The sequence below is a fragment of the Cygnus atratus genome, chromosome 7 (genome assembly GCF_013377495.2).
Source record: "Cygnus atratus isolate AKBS03 ecotype Queensland, Australia chromosome 7, CAtr_DNAZoo_HiC_assembly, whole genome shotgun sequence".
Classification (NCBI taxonomy): Eukaryota; Metazoa; Chordata; class Aves; order Anseriformes; family Anatidae; genus Cygnus; species Cygnus atratus.
This window is the reverse complement of record NC_066368.1, coordinates 21243412-21268224: the sequence shown is the minus strand read 5'-3', so window position 1 is coordinate 21268224 and position 24813 is coordinate 21243412. Positions and strand designations below refer to the sequence as shown.

General features: G+C 41.9%; 1 protein-coding gene across 1 annotated transcript in view; it reads left to right on the top strand.

Moving 5' to 3' along the window:
* SORBS1 (sorbin and SH3 domain containing 1) overlaps positions 1-24813 on the top strand; it is a 110170-nt gene that overhangs the window by 39179 nt on the left and 46178 nt on the right. The window contains 5 exon segments of the mRNA XM_050711849.1: positions 4146-4201; positions 6226-6291; positions 12235-12354; positions 14101-14216; positions 21205-21352. Of these exon segments, the coding sequence (XP_050567806.1) occupies positions 4192-4201; positions 6226-6291; positions 12235-12354; positions 14101-14216; positions 21205-21352 (460 nt within the window). The 5' untranslated portion in view covers positions 4146-4191.

Here is a 24813-nt window from a genome sequence, read left to right as displayed (position 1 = left end):
TTTAACTCTTAAAATAAAAATGACAGGCAACATGTTTCTCTTATTTCAGGATAAGAGAATAATGATACTTAAAGTTGATTGCATGGGTTAACCTGCAGCTGCCTGTTATATTCTAGTTATTTTCTATTGCCACATTTCACATGACAGAGTGTGAGAGGTACAGCAGAGATGTACTTTCCAGAGGCTTCCTTTAAACAGAACCTTCTGGTAGGAGACACTGGCTACAGTGCAGCCCTTTGCCTTCTTTCCAGCTTTGGGAACCCATGTTGCCAGCACAGCTGGTTGAGCAGAGGATCTGGATCAGAAACACTGGTGACAATGTGAGAAAGTGTCTGAGCCAGGGACTAAAAGACTGAGTGCCATCAGTGATGTACAAAATCTGACGAGTTTTTGTGATTGCCGATCCTCCCGTAAGTCTGAAAGTCTTTCATTTTTCTAAAAGCCTTATCTCATAGACTATTTATACATAAGATTTTTTTTTTCCATTTAAAAGCAGCCACTTAACTCTTAAAGCTCTTGTACATGGACAGAAACCTGCAAATATAAAAACTCAAAACTGAGAAGCTAACGTAGGAGTCTGAATTTCAGGGATTTAAGAGGCCTGTCTGATAAATCTTGAATGCTTGTGGTTAGCAATTATTTTTAAATCCTAAGCAAGTCATCAAAGCTATCAGTAACAACAAGAGAAGAAACCAAAGGAAATTACTTTTCCCCACATGTACATTAGACCACCAAAAATAACCACCGCCTGTGACTCTTAGCTGAGATACCAGTGACTTAAGAGCGTGTGTCCTTACTTGGGACTATTAATGAGCTGTTTGTTACCTCTGGCCATTGTAGGGGGAGTACTTGAATGTTTAGAGCATGTGAGATAATCCAGAGACGTTGCACAGCAGTAGTCACCACTTATCTGCATTCCTCCTAAATAGGGCTCTAAATCCACTGTGCTGTGTTTCCACACCAAGTAGGGAAGGAGCTGCAGTCTTCGGAGAAATGTGCTGGGGTGAAAGGGAGGAAAGAGCCGTTGAACATCTGTCTAGATGTACGAGGGAACTGGCAAGGAGCTGGTGGACGTTAAGTACAGACACTGGCATCTTCAGGACTACAGTTGCTGGCGTATGCCCTTAGGAATTCATTACCTTTCATTGTGTTTTGAATGTTTGCAGCTTTGAAACCCTTGTTGCTACATCTGTCATATTTCAGCAAAGGCATGAAAGTCTGGCAAGGAGATGGGACTGTTGGTTACATCAGGGAGCTGGAAGGAGATACTTGGGCGATTTTTGTGTGTGTGTGGTTTGGTTTTTGTTTTGCATGATCTGGCAGTACCAATTTTCAGTTTCTAAGACTGACACAAGGGATCTCTTTCTGGTTCCTTTTGAATGGCTCAGTTATGAAGTGTGGTTGAGCATACTACCCATGTCTATGGGACTGCTTTGGCTGCGTCTACAGGAAGTCCTCTAGAGCAATGGGGAGCAGCAAATGCTTCTAGATCCATCCCTTTTGCAGCCCATGGGCAGGCTGTCTGGCTAACCTGGCAGAGATGCTTTGCCCAAGGATGCACCACCCAAATACTCACAGCGCACTGACCTTGTGTGTACATCCCCAAGTGCTAGAGGGCAGCATTTTGCTATGTGGGCACCATGGAGCCAGATGTGCTCTGTCTGAACCATGTGTCTGGTCCCAAGAGCAACCTTAGGCTACTCCATAAAATACAATGTGGTTGTAACAGGACTTCAGTGTGTGGTTTAGGTTAAGCATATGGGAGACAGGTAGGAATAACTCCGTAGCCCTGATGCAAAAAGGCACTGAAGCATGTTCTCAACTTCAAACATGCACCATAATTTCCTCAGTCTAAACAGCAGTTATTTCTACCTGTGTGCAGTGAATCTGCACAGGGAACTGCAAGTGACCTAAATCAACTTTAAAACGGAACCTCTGGAGTTACAGGAGTTGAAGCTCTCTGGATTGCTTATACTAACCCCCAGCCCTCTGAATCCAATCTTTGTATGGGAACCTGCGTTAAGTGTGCATTCATTAGAGTGCTTGAGTAATGCCAATTGGTTTCACAGTTAATGAATGCTGAATGCTTGTTATTTTAATTGAATTCTGAAATCACTAGTAAGCATGGGGATATGTAGAAAAGTCATTTTTCTACATCTAGTACTAATGAGTTTGTACACCTTCATTTAATTTTAGAAAGCTTATTTAATGCAACTGTATTTTTAATCTCAGATCACTTTTTGTGGAAAAAGTAATTTGTTCTTTTAAGGCGAAATAACTGAGGTTTATAGGTGTGGGGTTTTCTTGGCTTCCCCTCAGCAGTCTCCTCTGCTCTAGGCTGAACAAGTGAAGTGACTTCAACCACTTCTCATACATCTTGCTCTCTAGATTCTTCACCATCCTTGTAGCCCTTCTTTTGATGCTGACTGATAATTTTATACTGCGGTGCCCAAAACTGCACACAGTGCTCCAGGTGAGGTCGCACCAGGACAATCACTTCCCTCGACCAGCTGGCTGTGCTGTGCCTGCCATACCCAGGATATGGTCGGTAGAAACCAAAGACAGATACTGTATTGGCAGGCAAAGTAGGGCAGCAGGCCTTTAAGCTTCTGCTCAGGTGGTTTGAGGCTGCATCCCCTGAACCCACACTGTGTTCTGGTGGGATCAGCTTGGAGTTGGGCTGTCTTGCTGAGCCTTCCCTGGCCCACAATGTATATCTTATGTGGACATTTTAATGAATAAAATAATTAAGTGGTGGTAGCTCTTCCTAGAGTGACATGCTTGGAGCCTAGGTATTGGCTAGTTCTACAGATTAATCTGTTACTATATTTGTTTAATTTTCTTTACTTTCCCTTTTGAGTACCTGTTGAACATGCTCATTATACTCTGGCTGGTACAAAATGAATACTGGATAAGAATGGGGGGATTTCAGGCAAGAGAGCAAATTTACTTCTGTGAAGACAATTTCCACCTCTTACAATGCTGTATTGCTGGCTCCAGTTCTAGTAACAGGAAAACAAATATCTCCAATTCTCTTCAGTTTCTTGCTTTTCCTAGCAGCTTGGAAGGAGAGAAGGTGGGGAAGGTGTTGTATCCCCTTTCTCGCATGTTCCACAGATTAGGGTCTTTGGTTATGTATGATTGCACAGCTTGTGATAGCTACTTCTATTCATGCCCTGGGAGGCATTTAATTACCTGGAGTCACTCTTGCTCTCTTTAGTGCTAATTTTTTTTTTTGTGGGAGTGGGGATAAAGTCAAAATGAAAGGGTTTTTAATTCAATCTAGAACCTTTAGAGAGTTGAGACATCCTGGAAAACAGACCTGTTTTGTAGACATGCTGCTCTTTCACTATTGAGACCAACATCTACAGTGTGATGCTGTGAAAGCTGTTAAGCTACAGACATCAAATCCTGTCTGGAGTGGGTGCTTGGTAAGAGTAGGCTCCACAGTTGTCCCCTGTAGTTTCTCATGACTGAAATTTGTCTTTTTTTCTGGTCCCAGGCTGGTAGTTTTTCCTCTTGGGTTGGTGATTTCATTGCCTTTGGTCCCAGAAGGATTAAAGCTTCTAATTTTAAGTTTCACCTATTGGAGTCTGTTCCTGAAGATACCAGAAGCACTGTAGGACTGGAAATGGTTAGCGCAGAAGTTAATATGCATTTCTACAAATGTCTCTTCTTCACTGTAACATCTTCCAGAGGAGAGGCTGACTTTGATATGAGCAGCAGATTGCCTTGAAATCTGGCAGTGGCCTAAGCTGAGGGTTTTAACTTAAAGATGGTCTCACTACAATTTTTTTCTCCGCAAAAGTGATGCACTTTTCATATGTTAGAAGCTAACCAGACTTGTAATTTGCCATATATAGGCTCTTATGCTTTAATCAGTATTTCATGATTTGGTGTTGAGGATGAACTTTAAGGTTTGAAAGTAGTGCCTGTAATTGGATGGAAATACTCTTCAATTTCTGATAATTACGAATAAAAATTGTAACTGCTGACTGACATGAATTCATTTGGGTTTTAAACTAAATTTCTTGATGAAAGTACAATTCTTACCTTGATTTTTGTAGTGATTGTTCAGCATTATATCTACTGCTGCCTAGGCAGATGTGAAAGAAACTAACCATTCTGTCTTTCACTTTAAACAGAGAGAAACAAAATCCAGAAGTGAAAAGGGCAAGTCCCTCTGCCACAATGAGCTCTGGTAAGTCTGTTATTTTCTATTCGCAATCATTAGCTTACCTCTTTATTGCTATTCTCTTTTTATTCTTCTTCTGCATCTTGCCAGGCAAAGCCCTGGCATCATAGAATGGTTTGGGTTGGAAGGGACCTTAAAGACCATCTAGTTCTAACCACCTTGCCTCAAGCAGGGATGCCACACACTAGAGCAGGTTGTCCAGGGCCCTATACAACCTGGCCTCAAACACCTCCAGGGATGGGGCATCTACAATATCACTGGGCAACCTGTGCCAGTACCTTACCACCTGTAGAGTAAAGGATTTCCTACTAACATCTAATCTAAATCTCCCATCTTTTAAGTCTAAAGCTGGTACCCCAGGTCCTATCACTACACTCCCTGATAAAGAGTCCCTCTCCAGCTTTATTGTAAACCCTCTTCAGGTACTGCAAGTCTACTATAAGGTCTCCCCGGAGCTTTTTCTTTGCCATGCTGAACAACCCCAGCTCTCTCAGCCTTTTCTCATGGAAGAGGTGCTGCAGCCCTCTGAGGGAAAAGCTCAGGGAACCTAACTACTGGAGAAAGAATGGGGTGGCTTCTTAATAAAGAGTGTCCTGGCTTGACTTTTGCTGTGTCAATTTGGCTTATAAAGCTCAAATAACTAGAAACATCTTGAGACAAGGTAGGTCCCTTCAGCTTTTTACTTTGTAATACAAGATTAGAATTCAAAATTATTGTGACTACTTGAAAAAATAAAAGATCTGAAAGAACTGGGTATGTTTTAGTAGTGGTGAATGTAAAATTTGACATCTGGACAAGAAAAATCAGCTGCTCAAACAAAAATGAGGGAAGAGGAAATGGGGCTAGTTGGCAAGAGTAAAACTGCTGGGCTTGTCTAGGTAACAGGCAAGCCACAGTGAAAAACTAAAGCAGACACCATACTGAAATGCTATATGTAGGACCCATGGAATAATATTCTCAACTGATTTTTAGCACTTTATCATGTCTCAGGTGGGGTATCACGTCCAATGTTTAGCACCACATTTTGATAAAAACATGAACCATTTGGAGACAGTCTAGAGGAATTCTAGAAAACTAATCAGAAATCTGAAAAACACGAGCTGGGAATTTTGTTTTAAAAGTTGTTAAGACTTCCAGGTTGTAAAGCACTGGAGTAGACTGCTCTAGGGTAATACCATAAGTTTGTAAGAACTGGTTAGGCAAACGTCTGTCAGCAATCACAGAGGTAGATTTGTTTCTGTCGTGGGTCGGGAGTAGAGCTTTAGATGACTTTTGCAGGTTCTTTCCAACATTGTCTTCTGTGTTTCTCTGAATTCACAAAAGTCAGTTTTATTCATGTCAGCTGAGGACCCTGCAGACTCAAATCTCTTTTTCCATAGAGAACATCGTTATGATCTTTATATTGGCCCTGAGTTCAGCAAATGTTTTCTCATTAAGCTGGATTTCACATTAAATTTCCTTCAAATCTCATATTTGAAGTGGTGCAAAAGTTATCCCATCAGCTTTAAGAAGCAAGGCTTCAGCATGCCAGATACTTGTAGCAAAAGGTGGCTGTTCTCCTTGCTCCCCTTGGGCCCCAAAGTCAGTAGTTATTGGGAAATTGCAGAGCAGTCCAGAGTGCCATAACGTAGCATGCAGCTTTAAAATTGGGGAGTGTGGGCCAGCTCCATTATCTTTGGGTTTCTACACACATCTGGCTGATGCAATAGTGAAGAGTATTTACTTTTCCTGTGCTACAGTGTGCATGTCCCGTTCAGAGCTGGAACACCACTGAGCTGGGTGCAATGTGCACATATAGAGGAAGTCCCTGTTTAAAAGAGGCTGCAGTCCATGTAGGCGAAGAGGAAGGAGAAACAGAGCTGTCATCCAAGGGAGATCTGTCTCCAAGCAGCATCTCCTGAGATAGTAGGAATACTTCCTAGCTCCTGAATCAGTAGCTCTGACCCATGGCATGCCCTCATAGTCAGATGTTAAATTCAGTTGCAAATACTTTAACCCAGAAATAATCTGTTTCTTTGTTTGTCTTGCAGAACACAAAGAAATTGATGTTGCAAAAACTGTTGTGAATGGGCTTAGCAGCAATGGACAGGAAAAAGGTGGGTTAAGAGCTTCAGACACACCTCTGCAGCTCCCCCTGCATGTCAACTGAGTGATGTGGTTGACTTCCCTGGGCATTCACTGCAGCAGGGGTTTCCAAATTTAGTTTGCTTGGCAACTGATACAAGAAAGGCTTTGTGCTGCAGCATGCCAGCAGCGTTTTTTAGCTGAACAAGTGTTCTTTGTCTCTCAAGCAACAAAAGGTGGCCGGCTAGATTTGCATCTTTGTATATTTCTAGTGCTGTTTTGAAGAAATTTGTGCACTGCTTGTGTTAATTGTGACCACCTGAGAATCCATATTTCAGTGTGTTTAGACAGCATGGATTTTTGGGTACCTATGTATGAATCCTGTTCATTTCAAAGGGAGGTGAAGGTTTGAGCCCAGGATTAAAGAGCTGGAACTAACTGTTTAGGTAGTAAATAAATCTGTCACTAGTAACAAGGATTTTAAATCTCAGCTTACCTGAACAAACTGGTCATCACGTTAATGTCAACAGGTCTGAAGCATGCTTTACAGAATTCAATATTATATAGCGATGGTGTGTGTTTTGGCACAGTGAAAGTATATGAGTGTATGGGTTGGTTGTCCGCTGGGTTCATTTCCTTTCTTTTCCTTTGATGCCTTTTTATAGTGGTTAGTATTTTGACTACTTTGTAGATGGCTGAATTCCATCAGTTACTGAGCAGAACAGAATTAGTTTTTTTCCAAAACTGTAGACTGTTTGGAGTTGGGATCTCTGGTTTTCACAGGATCTGCAGTGCTCAGGGAGAAGCTTGGAGAACAGGGTTTGATTTGGGTTCCTTTTTAATACAGGTGGATTTAAAACCATCTCATCAAATAAAAATAACAATTTTATCTGGAGTTAGAAAAAACTCTTATCAAGCTCTTCTCCTATCCTCTTGCTTGAAATCCCTTTGCCAGATTGAAATCTCTTTCTAGTTTAGCCTGGGGCTAGAAAGATTCCCCCAAGAGGGGGTGTACACACCATCCTGATGTCCGTGCCTCCCTCAAAGTGGCCCAGCACTGGGAAATGGTGTGTGAAGTATTAGCAATGTAGTTCTTCTTGCTTCTGATTTTGCAGGCCTGAAGGAGGTGGAAAGGAGGGAGCACCTGGCATTTTCCAGTCAATACTTGCAGGAAACTAGCAGGTTTTAAAGGAGAAAATCCTGGCTCTGCAGAAATCAACAGTACAATTCATTACTCTTGTGGAGCTGTGACTTAAAAGATGTTTATCTTGGCAGGTCTTGTTGAGCTTTACCGATGAGTAGGGTGTGTTTTTTGTTGGTGTTTCTAATAGTTCTACATTAGTAGCAATAAAGAGTTGGAGAGGAAGTAGCAGGTATTTTGGAGAGTTTTGCAACAATTGCTAGCACTTTGCACAGTGTGATATGATTTCCCCCTGTGTTACTATGCCTGGCATAATTAGTATGCAAAATGGTGAAGTGCAGTAGAAATCTTTAATTCTTAAATTAATATTTTTTTTCTGAACTGGATATTTGATGCTGCACTTTGTCATAAGACATTTTCAGGATTATTTCATATTTCTCTACTCTCTGAACTTGTAAAGCACGTGCTATAAAATCCAGAATTCATGTAATGCACTAGTTTAATTATCCACTCTGAACTTCTCAATCTTTGTTTTTTTCACTTTAACTAAGCTGTTTTAATGTTGACTTAACATTTTTATTTTTTGCATGTAGTGTATCTCAGCAAAATGATTGCACTAAAAGTTTTTGATTGCTTCTAAAAACTAATGCTTCCAGATTCTCATCCCCTGCAGCACAGTGGCAGTCAGCAGTTAGTCGATTCAGTAAACAGTTCTGCACACTGCATAAAACAGACACGTCCTGAATTAGGACAAGCGAAGGGATATTTTTAACGGTTGCATCAGTGCTCTCTGGACTGCTTTTGTATTTGAAATTTCCTGCTATTGTGTCTCCAAGTACATTAGAAATTTTTGTGGCATGCTTCCCAAACTCTGTTCTTCCCTTTTGGATGTGCCATTTACACTTTTGTGTTTGCAGCTGTTGATGTCCCTTTATGTACACGCTCTATTTCTGCCGTTAAAATAATCCCTGTGAAGAAAGTGAAAACTTCTCCTCACCTAGTGCTGCCTACAGGTATCTTCTCCCCCCGCCTCCTGCATTAGTTGGCCATCCATCATCTTTCTCTCTCTGTCTCTCTCTCTCTCTCTCTTTCTCTCTCTCTCTCTGCTTCACCCACATGCTTTGGCTAGTTTTCAGCTTCATCATTCTCACTGTTTCCAGAGCTGTAGATTTCATCAGTAGGTAATAAAGTTAGCTCCTGACGGCACAATGCACTGTTCTCAATTATGCTGCTTCTTTGCAGACATAATTGTGTCTACTTGAATCTGGGATCACAGTAAACTCTTCTACTAATGCTTGGTTATGAATGATATTGTTATTACAGCCTCATCTTGAAACAAGCTCCTGATGAATCAAAGAATGTTTCCTGCCTATCTTTCTGTTTTTATGAAAGTAAACAGACATCTGTGCACACGCTGACTTTATCCATGTAAAGAATCTGTAAATAAGGATGTCAGGCTGTTATACCCCCTGCCCCCAAGCACATGTTTTCCTGCTAAAAGTACAAGATTATTTTTGTACTTTGCTGGATTTGGACAGTCATGCTAGGTTAGCTGATACTGCTTGTCTCTTCTGATCTGCCACACATGCTTTGTTGTACTAAGTACAGGGCTAATGTCCTCGTGTTTGTTAACATCTGGTGGACTCCTATAATGAGAGATCTGGATATTTGTTTTCCTTCTTTTCACCTGATTTGTGAGGGAATTCAACATCTTAGGTGTTTGTCTTCCTCTCCCAAAATGAAATGTTCTGACAACTTTATTTTCAACCCTTCTTAAAACATCCTGACTTTTTTTTGAGTTCAGACTTTTTTTCCAAACTCTTATTGCTTTGATTTGTAATACATTTGTAATTTGTTATATTAAAATGAAATGCTTTGGTAGTATCCCATGAGAATTTCTATCAACTTGATTGGTTTCTTAATAATATTTCCATTTTGTTGAGTCACTATTTTCAAACACAACTTCTAGTGGAAAATTCTCATGCAGATTACATCTATATCTGGATTTTTTGAAAACTCAAAGTTCAGGGATGGTCAGATCTGATGAGAGAAATCCAGTCCCATCTCATTTTTTCTATAAGCTTAAGAGACTAGTTAGTGAATGTTTTTCTTCACACCATGTACAACCTTGTAAAAGTGTTGTTTTATGGACCCTGAAGGTTAGAACTGTGCCTTTGAGAATTCACTCATAAATGATAATTTGACTATTGTTTATCCAGTTACCTTTGGAAGAATGAGCAGCAATATACTATTGCTGTTAATAACAGTGGCTGAGATCATACCTGACACCCCACCAAATCACAATGTATGTGCAATATTTGTTGCAAAACAGCCCAGCAAACATTTGTGATAAAAGAAGCCTGATACAAACAAGGAGAGTGTGCAGCGTTAACCAAACAAGCAAAACAGTGGAGTCAAAGCACAGGGGACAGCTTCAGGATCCAGCCGTAGTTCAGTGCTGGTTTTTGGGTGTGGACCTCACTCCTTTGTGCAAGCTGCTGGTATTTGCTGGATAGCACAGAGGAAGTGGAAGTCTTCCGTGTCCTGCTAAAACATCTCTCCTCAATCTCTGCGGAGGGGTCAGTCCCAACATTTTTCTGTATTGTCAAGGGTCCTGCCACCCAAAACTTAGTATCTAAATGGAGTACAGAAATGACAAGAGGAGTCGGGCACAAAGCAGTTACAATTTTTTCCTGGACTAACAGTCCGTGGTCAGTTCCAGGGCCTTTTTTCTCCAATATAATGGAGGCACTTCTATTTTGTGGTGAGCTCTAGCTGTTTTTCTCTCTGTCCAGCACATGTGAAGGATGTATAGGGGAAGAATGTAGAACAACAGCAACCCTTTACTCTGTGGATGTCTGAATCAGGCGTGGTGACTCCCAACAATGTGTCTATGCCTCAGTCACAGTACTCTTGAAACTGGATTCACAGAGCTTAAACCTTGGTACTCTGGTGAGTCCAAAGAGTCCTGAGGCTGTGTGTTGTGCTGCGTGGATGTGAATTGTAGCCAGAAATAGTGTCCTGTACAAAAGCATTTCCTAACCCTGTTCTGCATCCGATTCTTAAGGACTTCTTCAGAAAGGATAGCTTTGGGTAGCAGATTCACGTGCAGGACTACAGAAAAAGTGGATTAAGTAGGGAATCAGAGGATATTTTCTATCAGTACAGCCTTTACTTAATTTGCAACACTGAGGCAGCCTCTAGGAGGGGCAAAACTATCCATCCACACAGATGTATTAAATGCTTCTTGGTCAGAGAAGTCGGTTTCTATTTCAACAGCCATGTGGGTGACCTTAAAGTGTGGTCGGTTGTGTGGTATGAGGGTGAAGTTGGCATACTTCAGCAGCATTTGCTAAGTGTGGATCTGCTACCTGAAACTGTGCTTTTTGAGAAAGCCCTAAAGCATTGGAAGACCAAGTAAAAGCTTTCACCATGGTGATTCCAGTGTCAGTCTTTTCCCTTACTGCTCTTGTCCACCTCTACTCTTGGTGTTTCATTATGTTGTGGCAGTGTTCTGCAACCTTGGCAGAGGCATTGTCGTGGTCTGTAGGCACGATGTGGATGTAATTGAGCATTGTCTTACTGATGTCAGCCAGGGGATGCAGTTTTGCAGTAAACATGAGCTGTTATTTGGGCAGCAAGCAGCAGCTTTTGCCCCCCTCTGTCCAGTCTGGAGGCATAATTGTCACTATAATAACACTTCCTAAAAAGCAGCTGCATTCCTCCTGGTGCATAGGGAGCTTAATCCTCACCCCGTAAAGCTAAAAATCATTGTTGTCATTTGTGCAACACAGCACATCCTCAGAACGCCTTCAGGCTCCCTGTGCGTTGTCGTGGTAGGACAAGCACTTCTGTTTAGGTAGGTCAAAATGAGAAGTCTGGCAGCTGCAGGGGCAGTAATAGTGCATAAGAAAGGGAGGTGATGTGTTTTGCTATGGAAGTAGCTTGGGTAAGTAAGAGTCTCTGTAGGCTTATTGTTTCTACAGATATGTTAGAGGAAACAACTCTCCGGAAAGGTTTTTAAATAAGGGTAAGAAGATAACAAACTTGAACTTCAAGGCTATTGATGAATACGGTGACAGGGAAAAAACCCAAACCATGGACTGAAATGCACAAGGGTAAGCATGCACGGAAGCTGTGCTTAATCAGGCCTTAGCCAGGAAGCTGACATGACCTGGTGTTGTGCTCCACAGGGTGATCTAAGCAAGTATGTTAAATCTTCTACTTTGGAGATTTAGGTTCCTATGTCAAAAAGGTGTAATACCACCATGAAATGGGAGGAGGTGGCAAGGAGGTATTGCCACACAGCATTGTCCTGCTGTTAGATCATATTTGGCATAGTTGCAAGACTTTGTCTTCTAGTAGGCATAAGACTTTTTCAGTCCAGCACAAAAGGCATTTTTAAGGCCCTAGCATGCAAATCCCGTTGCTTTATACCAATACTACTGTGACGTCCCTACAGAACCTACAGAAAAGTCTTGGGTGTAATTGTGTCCTGCTAATACAGTACCTACATGCAAAGCAGACCAAATAAAGCAAGTGGACTCATGAAATTTGGTTCAAACACTCATGCTTTTCTTCCTCCTTTCTTAGCTCTGTTACACTGACTCAGAACTTATTTCTACATTCATCAGTTACTTGAATACAAAACTGCTTTGATTTCTCAATGCTTTAAATCCAGAGCTAATCTTCATCAACATAAACATTACTAGATCAATTCACCCAAAGGCAGCCATGCTAAAAATACTTCATAGAGCTCTGATGGCTTCTAGTAGCTTTCATCTAATATCATCTCTTTCAATGTGTCTTCTCTGGACATGTGCATTTCCTGTAGAAATGGATCCCACTAGAGTCTGCAGCGGAAAAGGAGCTGTGACCCTCCGGGCATCTCCAGCCTACGAAGAGAATCAGAATCTCTCTTCACTGTGTCCTCAGGATGCTGAGCAACCTGAAAGTAAGTGTAGTGGGTGCAAGGTTAACTGGAATATGTTACCTCACGGTAAGCTCATATGAGGTCAGTCCAGAGTCTTGGGGAGGTGCTGTTGTTTAGCTTTTAAACTAAGACTTAAAGCCCTAGATCCTATACCAGTGTCAGAAACCTCTTGTAAGAACCAGACCAGCAGAGGGAGATGAAGTCCTGCTGTCTCCTAGAACAGGTTTCATGACCACTCTCTCTGTCTTTAGTTTGTTTACAGCTCCCTTTTGCTGTCAGGAGCACCAAAAAATCTCAACTGGTTGTTATTCTTTAGTTCTGTTTTCCTGGCAGGCTCCTATCCATCTCCTTTTATCCCAAGCCAAGGTGGATCAGAAAGATCCACCGGGTGGTGCTGCTGCCACCATAGCATTCACTTGGGTTGTCAAGGCAGCAGGAATGGCATCCCAGACAGACAGTGTCGCCACAGAGTTCTGCCATCGTTCAATAGCAGATGTGTAATTACTTAATTGTAGGAGACAGGCAAAGCATAATAAACCTGTCCAGTGTCGTGGGTCTGGCAGAGAGGATGAACTCCCAAAGGCAAGATGCTGTTAAGGGGAAAGGGGGGTCAAACTTGCTCCTGAAAGCAAAACACACATAATTTCTGGATGCATTGTAGTAGGAAGGGTGATTCCATTAATTCCAGCCACAATGTGCCATTTTCTGCTGTCTTCTCCTCCCCCTTCTGCTCCACCTATGACCTCCCCTCTTTTCATGCTTGCCATTCCCTGTTTCTTCATTCCTGCCCCCCACCATTGCCTCACTCTTTTCTGCTGATGGCTTCATAAATTTCCTGCAGCCTGAATGGCAATGAGCCTATTACTATGGAAATGAGATCATTAATACTACTTTTGCTTACTCTGTCAGTCAGTTTATGAAATGTACTTTGTAGCTGGAAGTCCTTTTTGCGTGTAACTCAAACAACAAAATGACTAGCAGGGGGAGAGTCGGTGGGGAAGAACCCAGTGGGAGGTGGGTAAATAGTTGATGAGACTAAAGCATCTATCTGCAGGGACTCGGTTGTAAAGTGATGTTGTATTTTATTTTTTTAACCCTCTTCACATGCATGCCCTTAGTCTGCAAAACCTGATCTGTTTGCTGGCAGTCCTCTGCCACTGTTAATCATACACAGTGATGTTGACAAGGGTAGATGTGTCTTCATAGGCTGTATCAGGGCTGAATATGGGGTCCCTGTATTTCCAGTAATGTGTGGTGTTTGGACTTCAAGCTGCAGCTTTAGAAACTAGCTAGCTGGGCTGCCTTTTTGTCTCTGAAATAAGAATGTCAATGAACAATTGTTTCTTCATTGCTCTGAATGAATTGCCTTGTGTTTACAAAGGTCAGAAACAAGGAGGGCATCATGTTTAGGACTGGTCTCTATGGTAATTAGGCAGCCCTGTCAGAGAGCATTTTATGTGTGAAATGAAGTAACTTGACTCTTAACTTCAATTGGTACATGCTTTCCATAAATGTAATGGTTTTCCCCCCCCTCCCTTTCTCTTCCTTTATGCTTATCCTCCACCCTCTGTCTTCTGTCCCTCTTTTCTGTGAAATGCCTAGGTCTGGAGCCAGAAAACACAGAAACAGGTACAAACATTGGCTGCATTTGTTGTTGCTTTCTTGGAAGTATTTCTTATTGACTGGGAAAAAAAAATCCCCTCCTTTCACTCATTCTGTAGCTGGAGGGAATCCTCTGTGATCTGACTTTCTTCCTTCTGCTTCTAGATGATTGGAGGTCGTCATCTACCACTGATGCCAATGGGGATGCCCAACCATCTTCTCTGGCTGCCAAGGGCTATAGGAGTGTGCGTCCGAACCTTTCTTCAGACAGCAAACCACAGGTAAGCCTTTCTACTGCAGCTCTGAGGGTGATCTTCTGGGTTCAAGCACTCATTTCATGGTCAGGAGTCCTGGGTTGAACTCCAAGCTTTGCTGCAGACTTCGGTAAGTTGCCATGCCTCAGTTTTTCCTACCTGTCAAAAGGGGACAATGCTGATGTCAGCAGAATGCTGTGGAGCTTTTGTGTTCAGACAGACCACAGTGTTTCCTTGGTGGATGAAGAAGGACAACAATGCTATTTCTTTGCAAGAAAAAGGTGAAGTAGCCATCTTAGTCTGTCTTTTGTGCTGGTTTATTTCCTGCTGCAGGCTGAAAGCAAAGTTAGACAGGACGTTGAAAACAAGTTACTGGGGAAATGCCTTTCAGTTTTAATGCTGTAACTGATACAAGCCTTCTAAGGCCATCAAGGGAAAGGTTATTTGAACCCCAAGATAAATTGCTGAAATGAATCTATTAAGAGGTGTAACTTCATCCTTTTTCTTTTGGGTGGTTGGTCTGCAGAGCAGCAGCCTGATAAGGAAGCCCTTTGTTAGAAGCTGCTTTCTTGTATGAAATGGAGTCCCTTGAAAGCTTTGTCTCCTAGCAGGGTGACTGCTCCCATCATCAGGAACATGTAGCAATGCTACAGAACAGACACTGTTCTTGAAATTGTAAGTGAAAGTGGAATATGGCGCAACTCAGAAGATGATGGGGAAGGGAGCAGCACCCTAATGGAGAGATCCATTTACTGTCTGATATTTACAGCTGTCCTGTAGTCGCTTACTGATCTTGTTGATGAACAGACAGAGCACTGATGCGGTTGGTAATTCTTACAGAAGTCACAAGGACTATTGTCTGAACAGAGATGAAATGGAACAAAATGGAAAAAGGAAATTGCAGGTAGTGAATTAGTATTTCCTGATACCATACAGTGATAACGGGAGGCTTAGCCCAATCCTTTAGGGAAATACTGTGGCAATTTGAATTCTCGAAGCTGAAGCTCCTTTCCTTAAGGAACCAAAAGAGTTGAGCCTGTTCCAAAACCAGAAGCCCTTCAAAAGGAGCACCTGCCAACCCACTTCTGCAGTCCTTGCACATCAGGGATGAGGATGAAAGAGGAGTAGCATGAGTTCAGTAGATTTTGAGACAGTAGCTGCAGTTTTATGAAACTCTTCTAAATCTATATCCATGTAACAAGAATATATGCTGGTCCCAACCTGTTGTGTGGATTAATTTTAAAGGTGATATTTTTTCAGATTTGAATGTTGTGAGCTGTTACGGCATCTTCATTCTGTTTTTGTTGTTTTTTTTGTGTGTGCTTAACTATTTTAGCAGTGATTTAGCCAGTCTTTGCCCATAAAGATACAACAGTGGTGTGTATGTGTAAAACCTCCTTTTATAGTCTCCAGAGGGTTAATTTGCAGGAATGCAGGGAGCTACTGTTCACTAGGCTGGTGTTTTAGTTCTATTCTTTTCAGTAGTTCATTAGTTTTGGCTACTGGCAACAAAGCAAAAAATAAAACATTTCTATTGCAAAGTTACTTTACTTCAGAACAATCTGGCCTTCAGCGAAAATTCACTGTGATTGGAATTGGAGTTTCAATCAGCAGGCAGTTATGGAGTACCAATCTATATGTTGCAAAGTACCAAAAACAGTAAAGCTGCTCCCCTAACCCTTACTCCCCTTCCCCACCCCTATCTTGTTTCTGGAGACAAATTGTTATGAACTCAGTTTCTCAAGAAACTTTAATTGTTCTGGTTTTGTCAAGAGCATTTTTAAGACTGAAAAGTCCTGAAGAAAATTTATTCGTACTGAAAAACTGGCTCTTAAATGCTGACTTTTTACTTAGTCATCTGTGACAATCTATTGTGTTTGCAAGATGTTTGCTTTCAATATCCCTGGCAAAACTGTGTAATGTTCATCTTCTGGCGATGCACCTAACGTGAAGCAGAGATGGCCTAGAGCTCTGAATTCAGATTTGTGATTCAGATGTACCCAGTGCTGGAGAGTATGTGGTTACGGAGACATGAGCCAGGGTTTAGTTAGCCAGGATGTTAGATCTTAATTCAGCAATGTGTAGGCAGGGACTTGAGATCTAGGTAATGCTTGTGTGCTGCAGTGAGCATTGCTGAGAGAGGCTGTGTGAGATGATGTATGTGGATGAGTTCTGTGCTGGCCTTCCAGATACTGTATTTGCTTTTTGTGCTTGCTGTATTAAAACCTGCTTAACCCAAGTCTAATGACTGAATTCATTCTTCAAATTTATTTTTTCCCTCCTTTTTCTTTTCATTTTGTGCTGCTTCTTCTATCCCTCTGCTTCTTGACTCTGCCTGGGCAGGCCCTTCCTCCTCCCCGTCCCCCTCTTCCCAAAGAGGAAAGCTTTGCATGGCGCCCTCGCACTGACACTAAAGTGACCAACCTGCTGCCAGTGCCCATCATGGACTGCGTGTACCTGAATGCGCCCAAGCCTTATCCGCAGCGTGCCTCACCAAATGCCAGTGCACGGAGTTACTTCTCATCACCCACCCCCTATGGGGCAGTCCCCAGTGGGAAGCAAGGCTTGCCAGCAGGGCATTTTTCTTCAGGTTCCAGACATGAGGTGCATGCTGGGCAGCCACTCTTGGAAAGTTGCTCCTTATCAAATGCATCATCCATACAACGCAGCTCTGACGGGGCAGATCCCAATAGTAAGGCTGGAATGAATTCCAGTCATGAGACGAAGGCGGATAAAAAGGTCACCAGACTATATGTAGCTTGTTTATCTAACAACACTTGCTCAGCCGCATCTGAAAATTCCACTGGCACCACACATGACCCAGCAGCCAGCACCAGTTTGGGTGCTGAGCTCACTCAGGCACCAGCCACCGACATTGTTTCCTCTGTACCGGGAAAAGCTCTTCCTGCTCCTTCTCCTCCTCCTATTCCTCCCAGGCCGTACTTTTACATTGTCCTCAATAAAGACGCAGTTAGTTATGGTGCGGGCCAGCCTTCCTGGACTCAGTCATCACCTCCGCAAGCTTTGAGGGACAGAGTGCTAGAGCCCCAGAGCACAACTGCTGCAGAGGACAGAATGAGAAAAGAGCCTTACCTTACTCAGCAACGGCAGCCGCCGTACAAGGCAATGGGACGCAGCATGGTACATGTTTTCTCTGTAACCTTGTTTTCTTTCAGCCATGTGAACGGTTCTTTAATTCATTATAATGTTCCCTTAATGCTTTATCCCCCTCCTTCCTAATTTCTGAGCATCTGATATGCCAACTGAGTCTTGTGGTCTTCCACTTGATAATATTTAACACTCTGTGCCCCCCAGCATTGATGTGTGTGTTTGTGTGTGTGTGTTGTTTGCAGGGGGTTGGGTTGGACTGGCTAGGATCTTGCTATTTTAGGAAGGTGTAAAAGGATGAAACTCTGTAATGTGATGGTTAGTGCTTCTCAAGTGATGGGTGAGTGCAGCACTGTTTTGTGGTTTGATTTAACCTCACTGGGAATGACAGGGGAGAGAGGGGTGGTGAGGGGAAGGAAGATATATATATATATATATATATATATATATATATATATAAAAATTTTATTAATAGTATTATTATTTTTGCAAGAAGTTGTGTGTGTGTTCATGATGGAGGCCAAGGCCAAAAGGCTGAAGAAGTATGTTTCCCTAGGGAAAGAAAATCTTCTGGGGCTTTATATCATTTTGGGTGCATCTTTGCATGACACTGTATGGCTGCGTTAGGCTAAAGTACTGGTCTTCCCCATTGCATAACAACACCTTGTTTCCTACAGGATGCCACTGCCACCACCACAACTCAGCCTGGAGTTATAGTAGTCCCCCTCCTCCAGGTTAATCCAGACAGACAGCAAGAAGGCAGCTCCAGCACTCCACCACCGCCTCTGGTTCCTTTTGGGCAAGGCTCCGTATTCCCTGAGACTGTTTCTCCTGGTTCACCCTTGACTTTTCCGACTCTAGATGATTTCATTCCCCCACATCTCCAGAGGGGTCTCCACCATAACCAAGCACCCTCTGCATCTGACACATTGTCCTCTGCTTACCCGAAACTGCCATTCTTCTCATCACCACCTTCACTTGTCCCTCCGGTTACGGGGGCTTTGCACAGGGGCTTGAAGCCTGAAATCACTGGAGTCATCTCACGTACAGTAAGCTTGCCAAGTACCCTCCTCACCCTTCTCCTAAATTTATATTCCCAGATAAAAATGACTTTCTCCTTGGCATACTAAACTTGAGAGGAGTGATGACTCACTCCCTGCTAGCAGCATGACAACTGAAACCTTGTTTACGTCCTGTGCTAGTGCATGCGTGTTGCCTGCCTTGTGCAGCTTTGAACTTTTTATTGACTTCTCCTACATGACAATTGACTGTCTACCTTTGCGTCCATTCTGCTAGGTGATACATATCTTAAGAGTCTTCACCAGAATTATCTGAGAATAATTAACTCTATATAAACAGAATAGCTGCAACTAACTGATCTCTTCAGGCTCTCTTAATAGCATCATTAATTGTGTTTCAATAACATTTGAAGTAGCAACAGCAGACCAGTTAAAGGTTAGGGCTGGCTTTCTGTTCCACTTGGAGCCACAAGACTGTATGGTGTCTACGCAAATTCCTGCTGAAGCCAGTGTAAGATTGCTGCCAATATTCAATGACCTAGAAGCAATAATATCAGTTACTGAGCTAAGACTCTTCCAAGTACGTAGGCGCCATGGGATAGGTCAGGGGGGGAGTATCTGTTCAGTTTGGAATTCTGTCTTTCACTGAAGTCTTCACAACTTTCAAAAAGTACTGCAATAATTTCAGCTTGAACTTTACTGCTTTCTTCCTGGGTTATTTTTTTATAAGCTCATCAACTTCTTTTAAAAAGTCTTCAGGAACAAGGAGGAAAATGGCTGTAAATTAAAGTTGCAGAGCAGGAGGAAAAAAACCTGACCCTCCTCCCTCCTTGTACTAGAAGTCGTAAAACTGCCAGATCTCTTACAGTTGTTTGAGGGCAAGTAAGCAGCTCAGCAGATGCTCCCTTCTCTTAGGATGGTACTTTATTTTCTTTGGCCTTTGAATATAGGCCAAACATGTGCCCTGAACAGGTGTATGGGGTCAGGGCACAAAGGGAAAAAAACAACCAAGGATGATTTTTTTTAAAAGTTTTTAGCATTGGCCTTTCTGCTCCTGTTGGAATCAGTGGGCTTTTATTGTTGAGAATAGTAGAAGTATTTTTATGGAGCCTGTCAGCAGGCATCAGAAAAAATCAGCAAGCATCCAAATCATAGGGAAGTAGTAGAAATTTTGTTCTACCTGGCTTTCATAAAATGAGTTTTGAAACGTTATTTTTATGCATTCTCACTTCAGGCATGTGGCCAGAGAGCCATTTCCCACGGTGATTTAAGTGGTCTTTGTTCACCTAGATTGGTGACTTAACTGGGACTCCTAAGCCTAGACCTAACTCCTCTTTTCTTTGAGGGATTCTTTGTATGTTAGTTATCAAAGTGAAGCTCAAGCACATCTCTCCTACTTCTCCCAGATTGTGTTGCTGAGAATATTATCCCAACCAGTGAAATAGGGCAGTGTCTCTTAGACCTCTATTTCTGAAGACTGTTGATTAGAAGCCTTCTGTTCTGTCCTTATGAAATGTCTGTTGCCTGATCAAGACGCTTCTTGGAGCAACATAGCTCCATCCAGCCTACTCTTCTCCTCTAAGCTGGACTGACTGTAGATGCTTCTTCAGATTACAGCAGATTCTCACTATGATTTGTCTCTGATCTCTGGCCCAGGCTCAGCCCCTTATCTGATCCCGTAAGTCCTTTCCACTGACACTGGTGGGTGTGAAGGGCACTGACTTGCACTTAGCCATAAACACCAGGAGAAAGGATTCTTCTGGAGTAATAGTCTGTCTATTGATTTTTTTTCCAACAGTGATTAAAATCCCCCTGAATGCTCAGCTCCATTTCACACACCAGTAGCCTGCAGCATTCCAATCTGATGGTGGAATAGTGGGAGTGCAGAAATTTGGTACACCATTATTCCACATTCACTCTGATTAGATGCTTATTCCCCCTTAACTTTAATTGTAATTGTGCGTCCAGATTCCTTGAGAAGCTTTGAAAAATCTCAGCCTAAACTGGTGCATGCATTCTTATGCCATCACCCCTTCTTTATCTTTTCCCCTTACTGTCAACAAAAGCTTGATATTCTTGGACTGAGAGTTTTCAAAGATGAACTAGTTTTTAAAGTCTCCCTGTGGACACAACTTGTATTTCTACAGAACAACCAGAGCTGTGGTAATACTAAAGGTGGGTTTGAAATTAATAAACAATGGAGCTGGATGCTTTAGGAAAGAAAGAGCAGCTTGTGCTATCCATGTTCCAGCAGCAAAGCCATGTTGAGTATCTTCCTTGCAAGAATCCTACTATTTATCCTCTATCTGTTTTGTTTTTCATGATTTTAACCATGTAGATGTGTCATGGTCTCCTGAGCGATGGTGCTAACCTTATTTCCTGGACCTTCTTTACCATACCAGCTGCAGTAATAATGTTTCAGTCCAGAACTGCATGAGTTTTGCATGCCTGACTTCTTGCAATGAAAGGAATTCTTTTAAAACAACTTCCCCCCGCCCCCCCCCCCCCCCCCCCCCCCCCCCCGCAAAAAAATGTTTGTGTGTATGTATCAGGGGAAGGGTGTCTGCATCTTTCCCCACAACCAGAATTGCTTGGTTTTTTGGCACCCTGTGTCCGCTTCAGGAAGTGGGATTAATTTAGTGCCTCCTTTTGGGGTTGGAGTTGTGAAACCCAACACCAAAGAATCATAGTACTGCCTTAGCAAACTAATTGCATTAACAAGGAGCAGGGTACATACATGTAGCAAGGTAATGCTCATGCTTATGCCTCTTTTTACTAAAACTTGCTGTGATTATGCTTATCGTTCAGTCTAAAATGGCTTTTTTCTTCAGATTTTCCCAGTGTTGTAATCTTCCTGCCTGCTGATGATATGTTGCTCTCCTTTTCAGGACCCAGGTCCTGTGTTAAATGAGGTGTCCCAGCCTAGCACTGGCACTGACTACCCAACCTCCTTCACGTCAATCAACAAGTCATCATCTGCCTATCCCTCTACCACAATCGTCAATCCCACTATTGTCCTCTTGCAGCACAATCGAGGTAAGGAGACTTCCAGATAGGTATTTGGAGTCAAACTGAATAATCTGTTAAACTGCAAGAAACTGGAAAATGTGTGTGCTGTGGACAATGAAGTCCACGCTACTATGAGATAATAAAGCTGCCTTCATGAATTGTAGTGACCAGAGCATACAATACACGGGTGACAGGCTAGAGGTGAGGGGCAATGCCTACTTTTTCTAGTTAGAACCTGTGGATCAGAAGCCTCTCTGACGTTGAGGGAAAGTACTATAACTGGACATGTGAATAAGCTATGGCAAGTTGCATTTTCCAAAGGAAAAAAAATATCAGAAAATAAAGGAAAGGCCTGCACTCATCTCCTTTTAATCAGTCTAATTACAAGCATTCATTGGTCCGTTCGTTTGTGTTTCTCAAGGTATTTTATTTTTTTCTTCAATGCCTTTGTAAAACAGTCTTCTGTCTTTGGCTCCAAAGATAGTGTCCTCACTGTAGCCCAGCTGATGGTATCACTCATGTAAGTAGATTATATCTTTTCCTTTCTGCTAGCATCTGAAGCAGCTTTGTTTATGCCCTCCTGAATGAGGGTGCCTAGATTCCCAAATAATGTTCTCTCCTCTCGACACAGATAAAATATCTGAGGCAGCCTTTTTATCTCAAAGCTTTTTGTTGCCTTCCTTAAGCAGGGATACTTTTTAGTAGATTTTTAGTATTAAATCTGGAGCATTTTGAAGCATGTGCCAAACAAGAATATTTTCTCTGTAGATCTTAAGAGCACAAGGGACAAACTTGTATAATACGATGGTCCACATACACACTGGCATTGAGACAAGTGATGTCAAGTTGTTCTCTTGATCAATTACCTTCACAGACAACAATTTGTTCTGTCTTGAATGTCTTGCCTCTGACCACCAGCCCTCATGATACTGTAGCCTGATATATTGAAGAGCTTCTCTTACAACATTTTTTTGTCAGTGTATAGATCACAACGTGATAAGCAATGTGACTGAGCTATGGTATCTATATTGATGCATGTTTTCCAGTCTTTATTAATCACACCTGTAATTTGCAAGAATCGTATTGAGTTGATTTGACAAGGTATCTTAGTCATCAATTTGTAGTGACTGGTGCTGTGTGTGCCATGCCATTTTTAATAATAAAATCTTGTATTAGTCATTACAATGTATTCTTTTCCTGGGATTACTGTCAATGTGACAGACATCTGGCAGTCACATTTATGCTTTTCAAATATTGTCACATCTACCTCCTTCCTGTCCTATGGAGTTTCCTTTGTATTCCAAATCATACTGAGAATGAATGTCAAGAGTCCAGCAAGCTGTCCTTCCTGAAAATGCTTTCTTTAGAAAAGGAAACTGTTCTAAAAGTCTTCAGTACAGTTTACATGAGCATGCTGATTTTCAAACAGATGACCTCAGTTGTTGTCATTCAGCATGGACCTTAGGTACTGTTGAAGTGGAAAGCATTTCTCCACCAGGCAGTAGGACGTCAGACTTCTTTTTTCTTCATCCCCTCCTCAAAATACAGAATGGAAATAATGATTGGATGTGTCATCTTTTCAGCCCTCTTACAAGCAGTTCCAGTGTGCCTGTTTGGTAAAATACCAAGACTATTGGTAGGTTTCTGTTTACTCTTCGTGAGCCTTGAAATGTCTTTTTGAGTCGTCTTGGACATTCTGTGAATTTTCACTTCCATTGTTGTCATCTTGTACTTCCTAGCATATGTTATTTACTCATAGGTATGTTTTGTTACTTTTCTATCCATGTATTAAGAGTTTCTCACAGTTACTTATGCTTCCTCCCCTATCTAGACTTTATTCCAGCATAGCATTAAGACTTTTTTTTGTAGTGTAGTTGATGCATTTTTTTAAGTGGTTCTCAGATTTTAGTGATCTCTTGTGTTTCTCCCCTGGCTGACATAATTCATGTTTGGTTTCATCTTTATGGATCTTATCCATTCTCAAAGCTGTTTTGGTCTAATGGCACATAACATTTTTATTGGATTATGGTCCCCCTTCCCCTGATAATTAATTATATTTTGTTCTTAAATCAATTTCTTAATGTCAAGAACAGGTTTAATATAAATTCGTCTTGTGTGCTATGAATACCCTTAAAGTTAGAAATTTCAAGGTCATCTTAATGCTGGTAGTCTGAATGCTGGTAGCCTGAAGTCTCCAGTAGTTCAGTTAGTCTTCCTGATGAATAATGTGTTTTTTTCCCCTCAGTGGATTATTGATTGATCTTTAAGAAGCTTGTTATCTTATCCTTTGGAGGGACTGTTGTAGCAAACATCACCTACTGTCCTATCTTATACTTTATTTGCTAGTTCATTAATCTATAAGCATGTAAGATACTTTGCTTTAGTGCTATTAGAATCTTAGAAACAGGTAATGATTTTTGAAGCACAGAAGATACTTTATATCCTCTTTTTTTTTGTCTGCTTGATCTTACTTGGTAAGTCATGATGAGAGATCTCAGATTTTTTTTCTACTGGATTTTCAGTAATACCAACTGGTATCACTGACAGCAATGCCAACAATACCATTAATGCTTATGAACAAGTCATTTCACATCCTCTAGTTCATTCCTAGCACCAAAGTAAGAATTTCTTCCCTTCACAGTTGTTGGTGCCTTGATTTTTTTTGACATAATTTTTCAATAAATGTACTCAAATATGTGTCCTCTTCCCCTTTTGTTATTGGTTTCAAGTGTTTGTTTCTTCCACTGCTGCTCTGGGAACTCTCAAGTCATGTTTAATCATTCCTTTACTGTTGCCAGCAGTTATATTCCTCTACTCAGCCCTTTCTCTGAGAGGCCTACAAGTCTTTGGCCTTTGCCTACCATCCTGGAACACAAGATCAAGGATAAAATCCTCATTAGCTAGTGTGGGCCTGAGGCTACAAGCTGATTTTGGTCAGGTGGGAGAGTGAAATAGCAGATACCTCCACCTCCTCAGTTTCTATCTGTCAGCAGCTCTCTTCTCTAGTCAGAGACACAAGTGAAAAGAAAACCCGCACTTCACGTAAAAAAAATATTTTTTTCATGAAAAGTCTATTCATCCATGATATTCTCTCCCCTGTGGAAGAAGAGGCAGGGAAGAACTCTCTAGCATAGGTCTTTTAAACACCATTTTTTTTGCCAGAAGACCTTAGTGACTGAACACCGTTCTCTTCAGCGATAGCAGTGACTGAGGCTGAGATCATCCTTGCATCCTTTCTCCTCTCTCATAATACACAAGACCAACTCCTTATGGCCTGCATAGAAGAGCAAACCCTGCAGTAGGTGGTCCCCATCTATTTCCTGGCTTCAGATTGCAAGCCCTTTCTTTTCCTAATTGCACACAGGCATATGTTGACAACTATCATGTGAGCAATAACGCATGCAAGCAGCTTGCCCTTGGTGGTTAACAGAGCAGAAACACTGGGATTAAAAAACGAAGTTCATACATATTGGCGAGGGAGCTGCCCT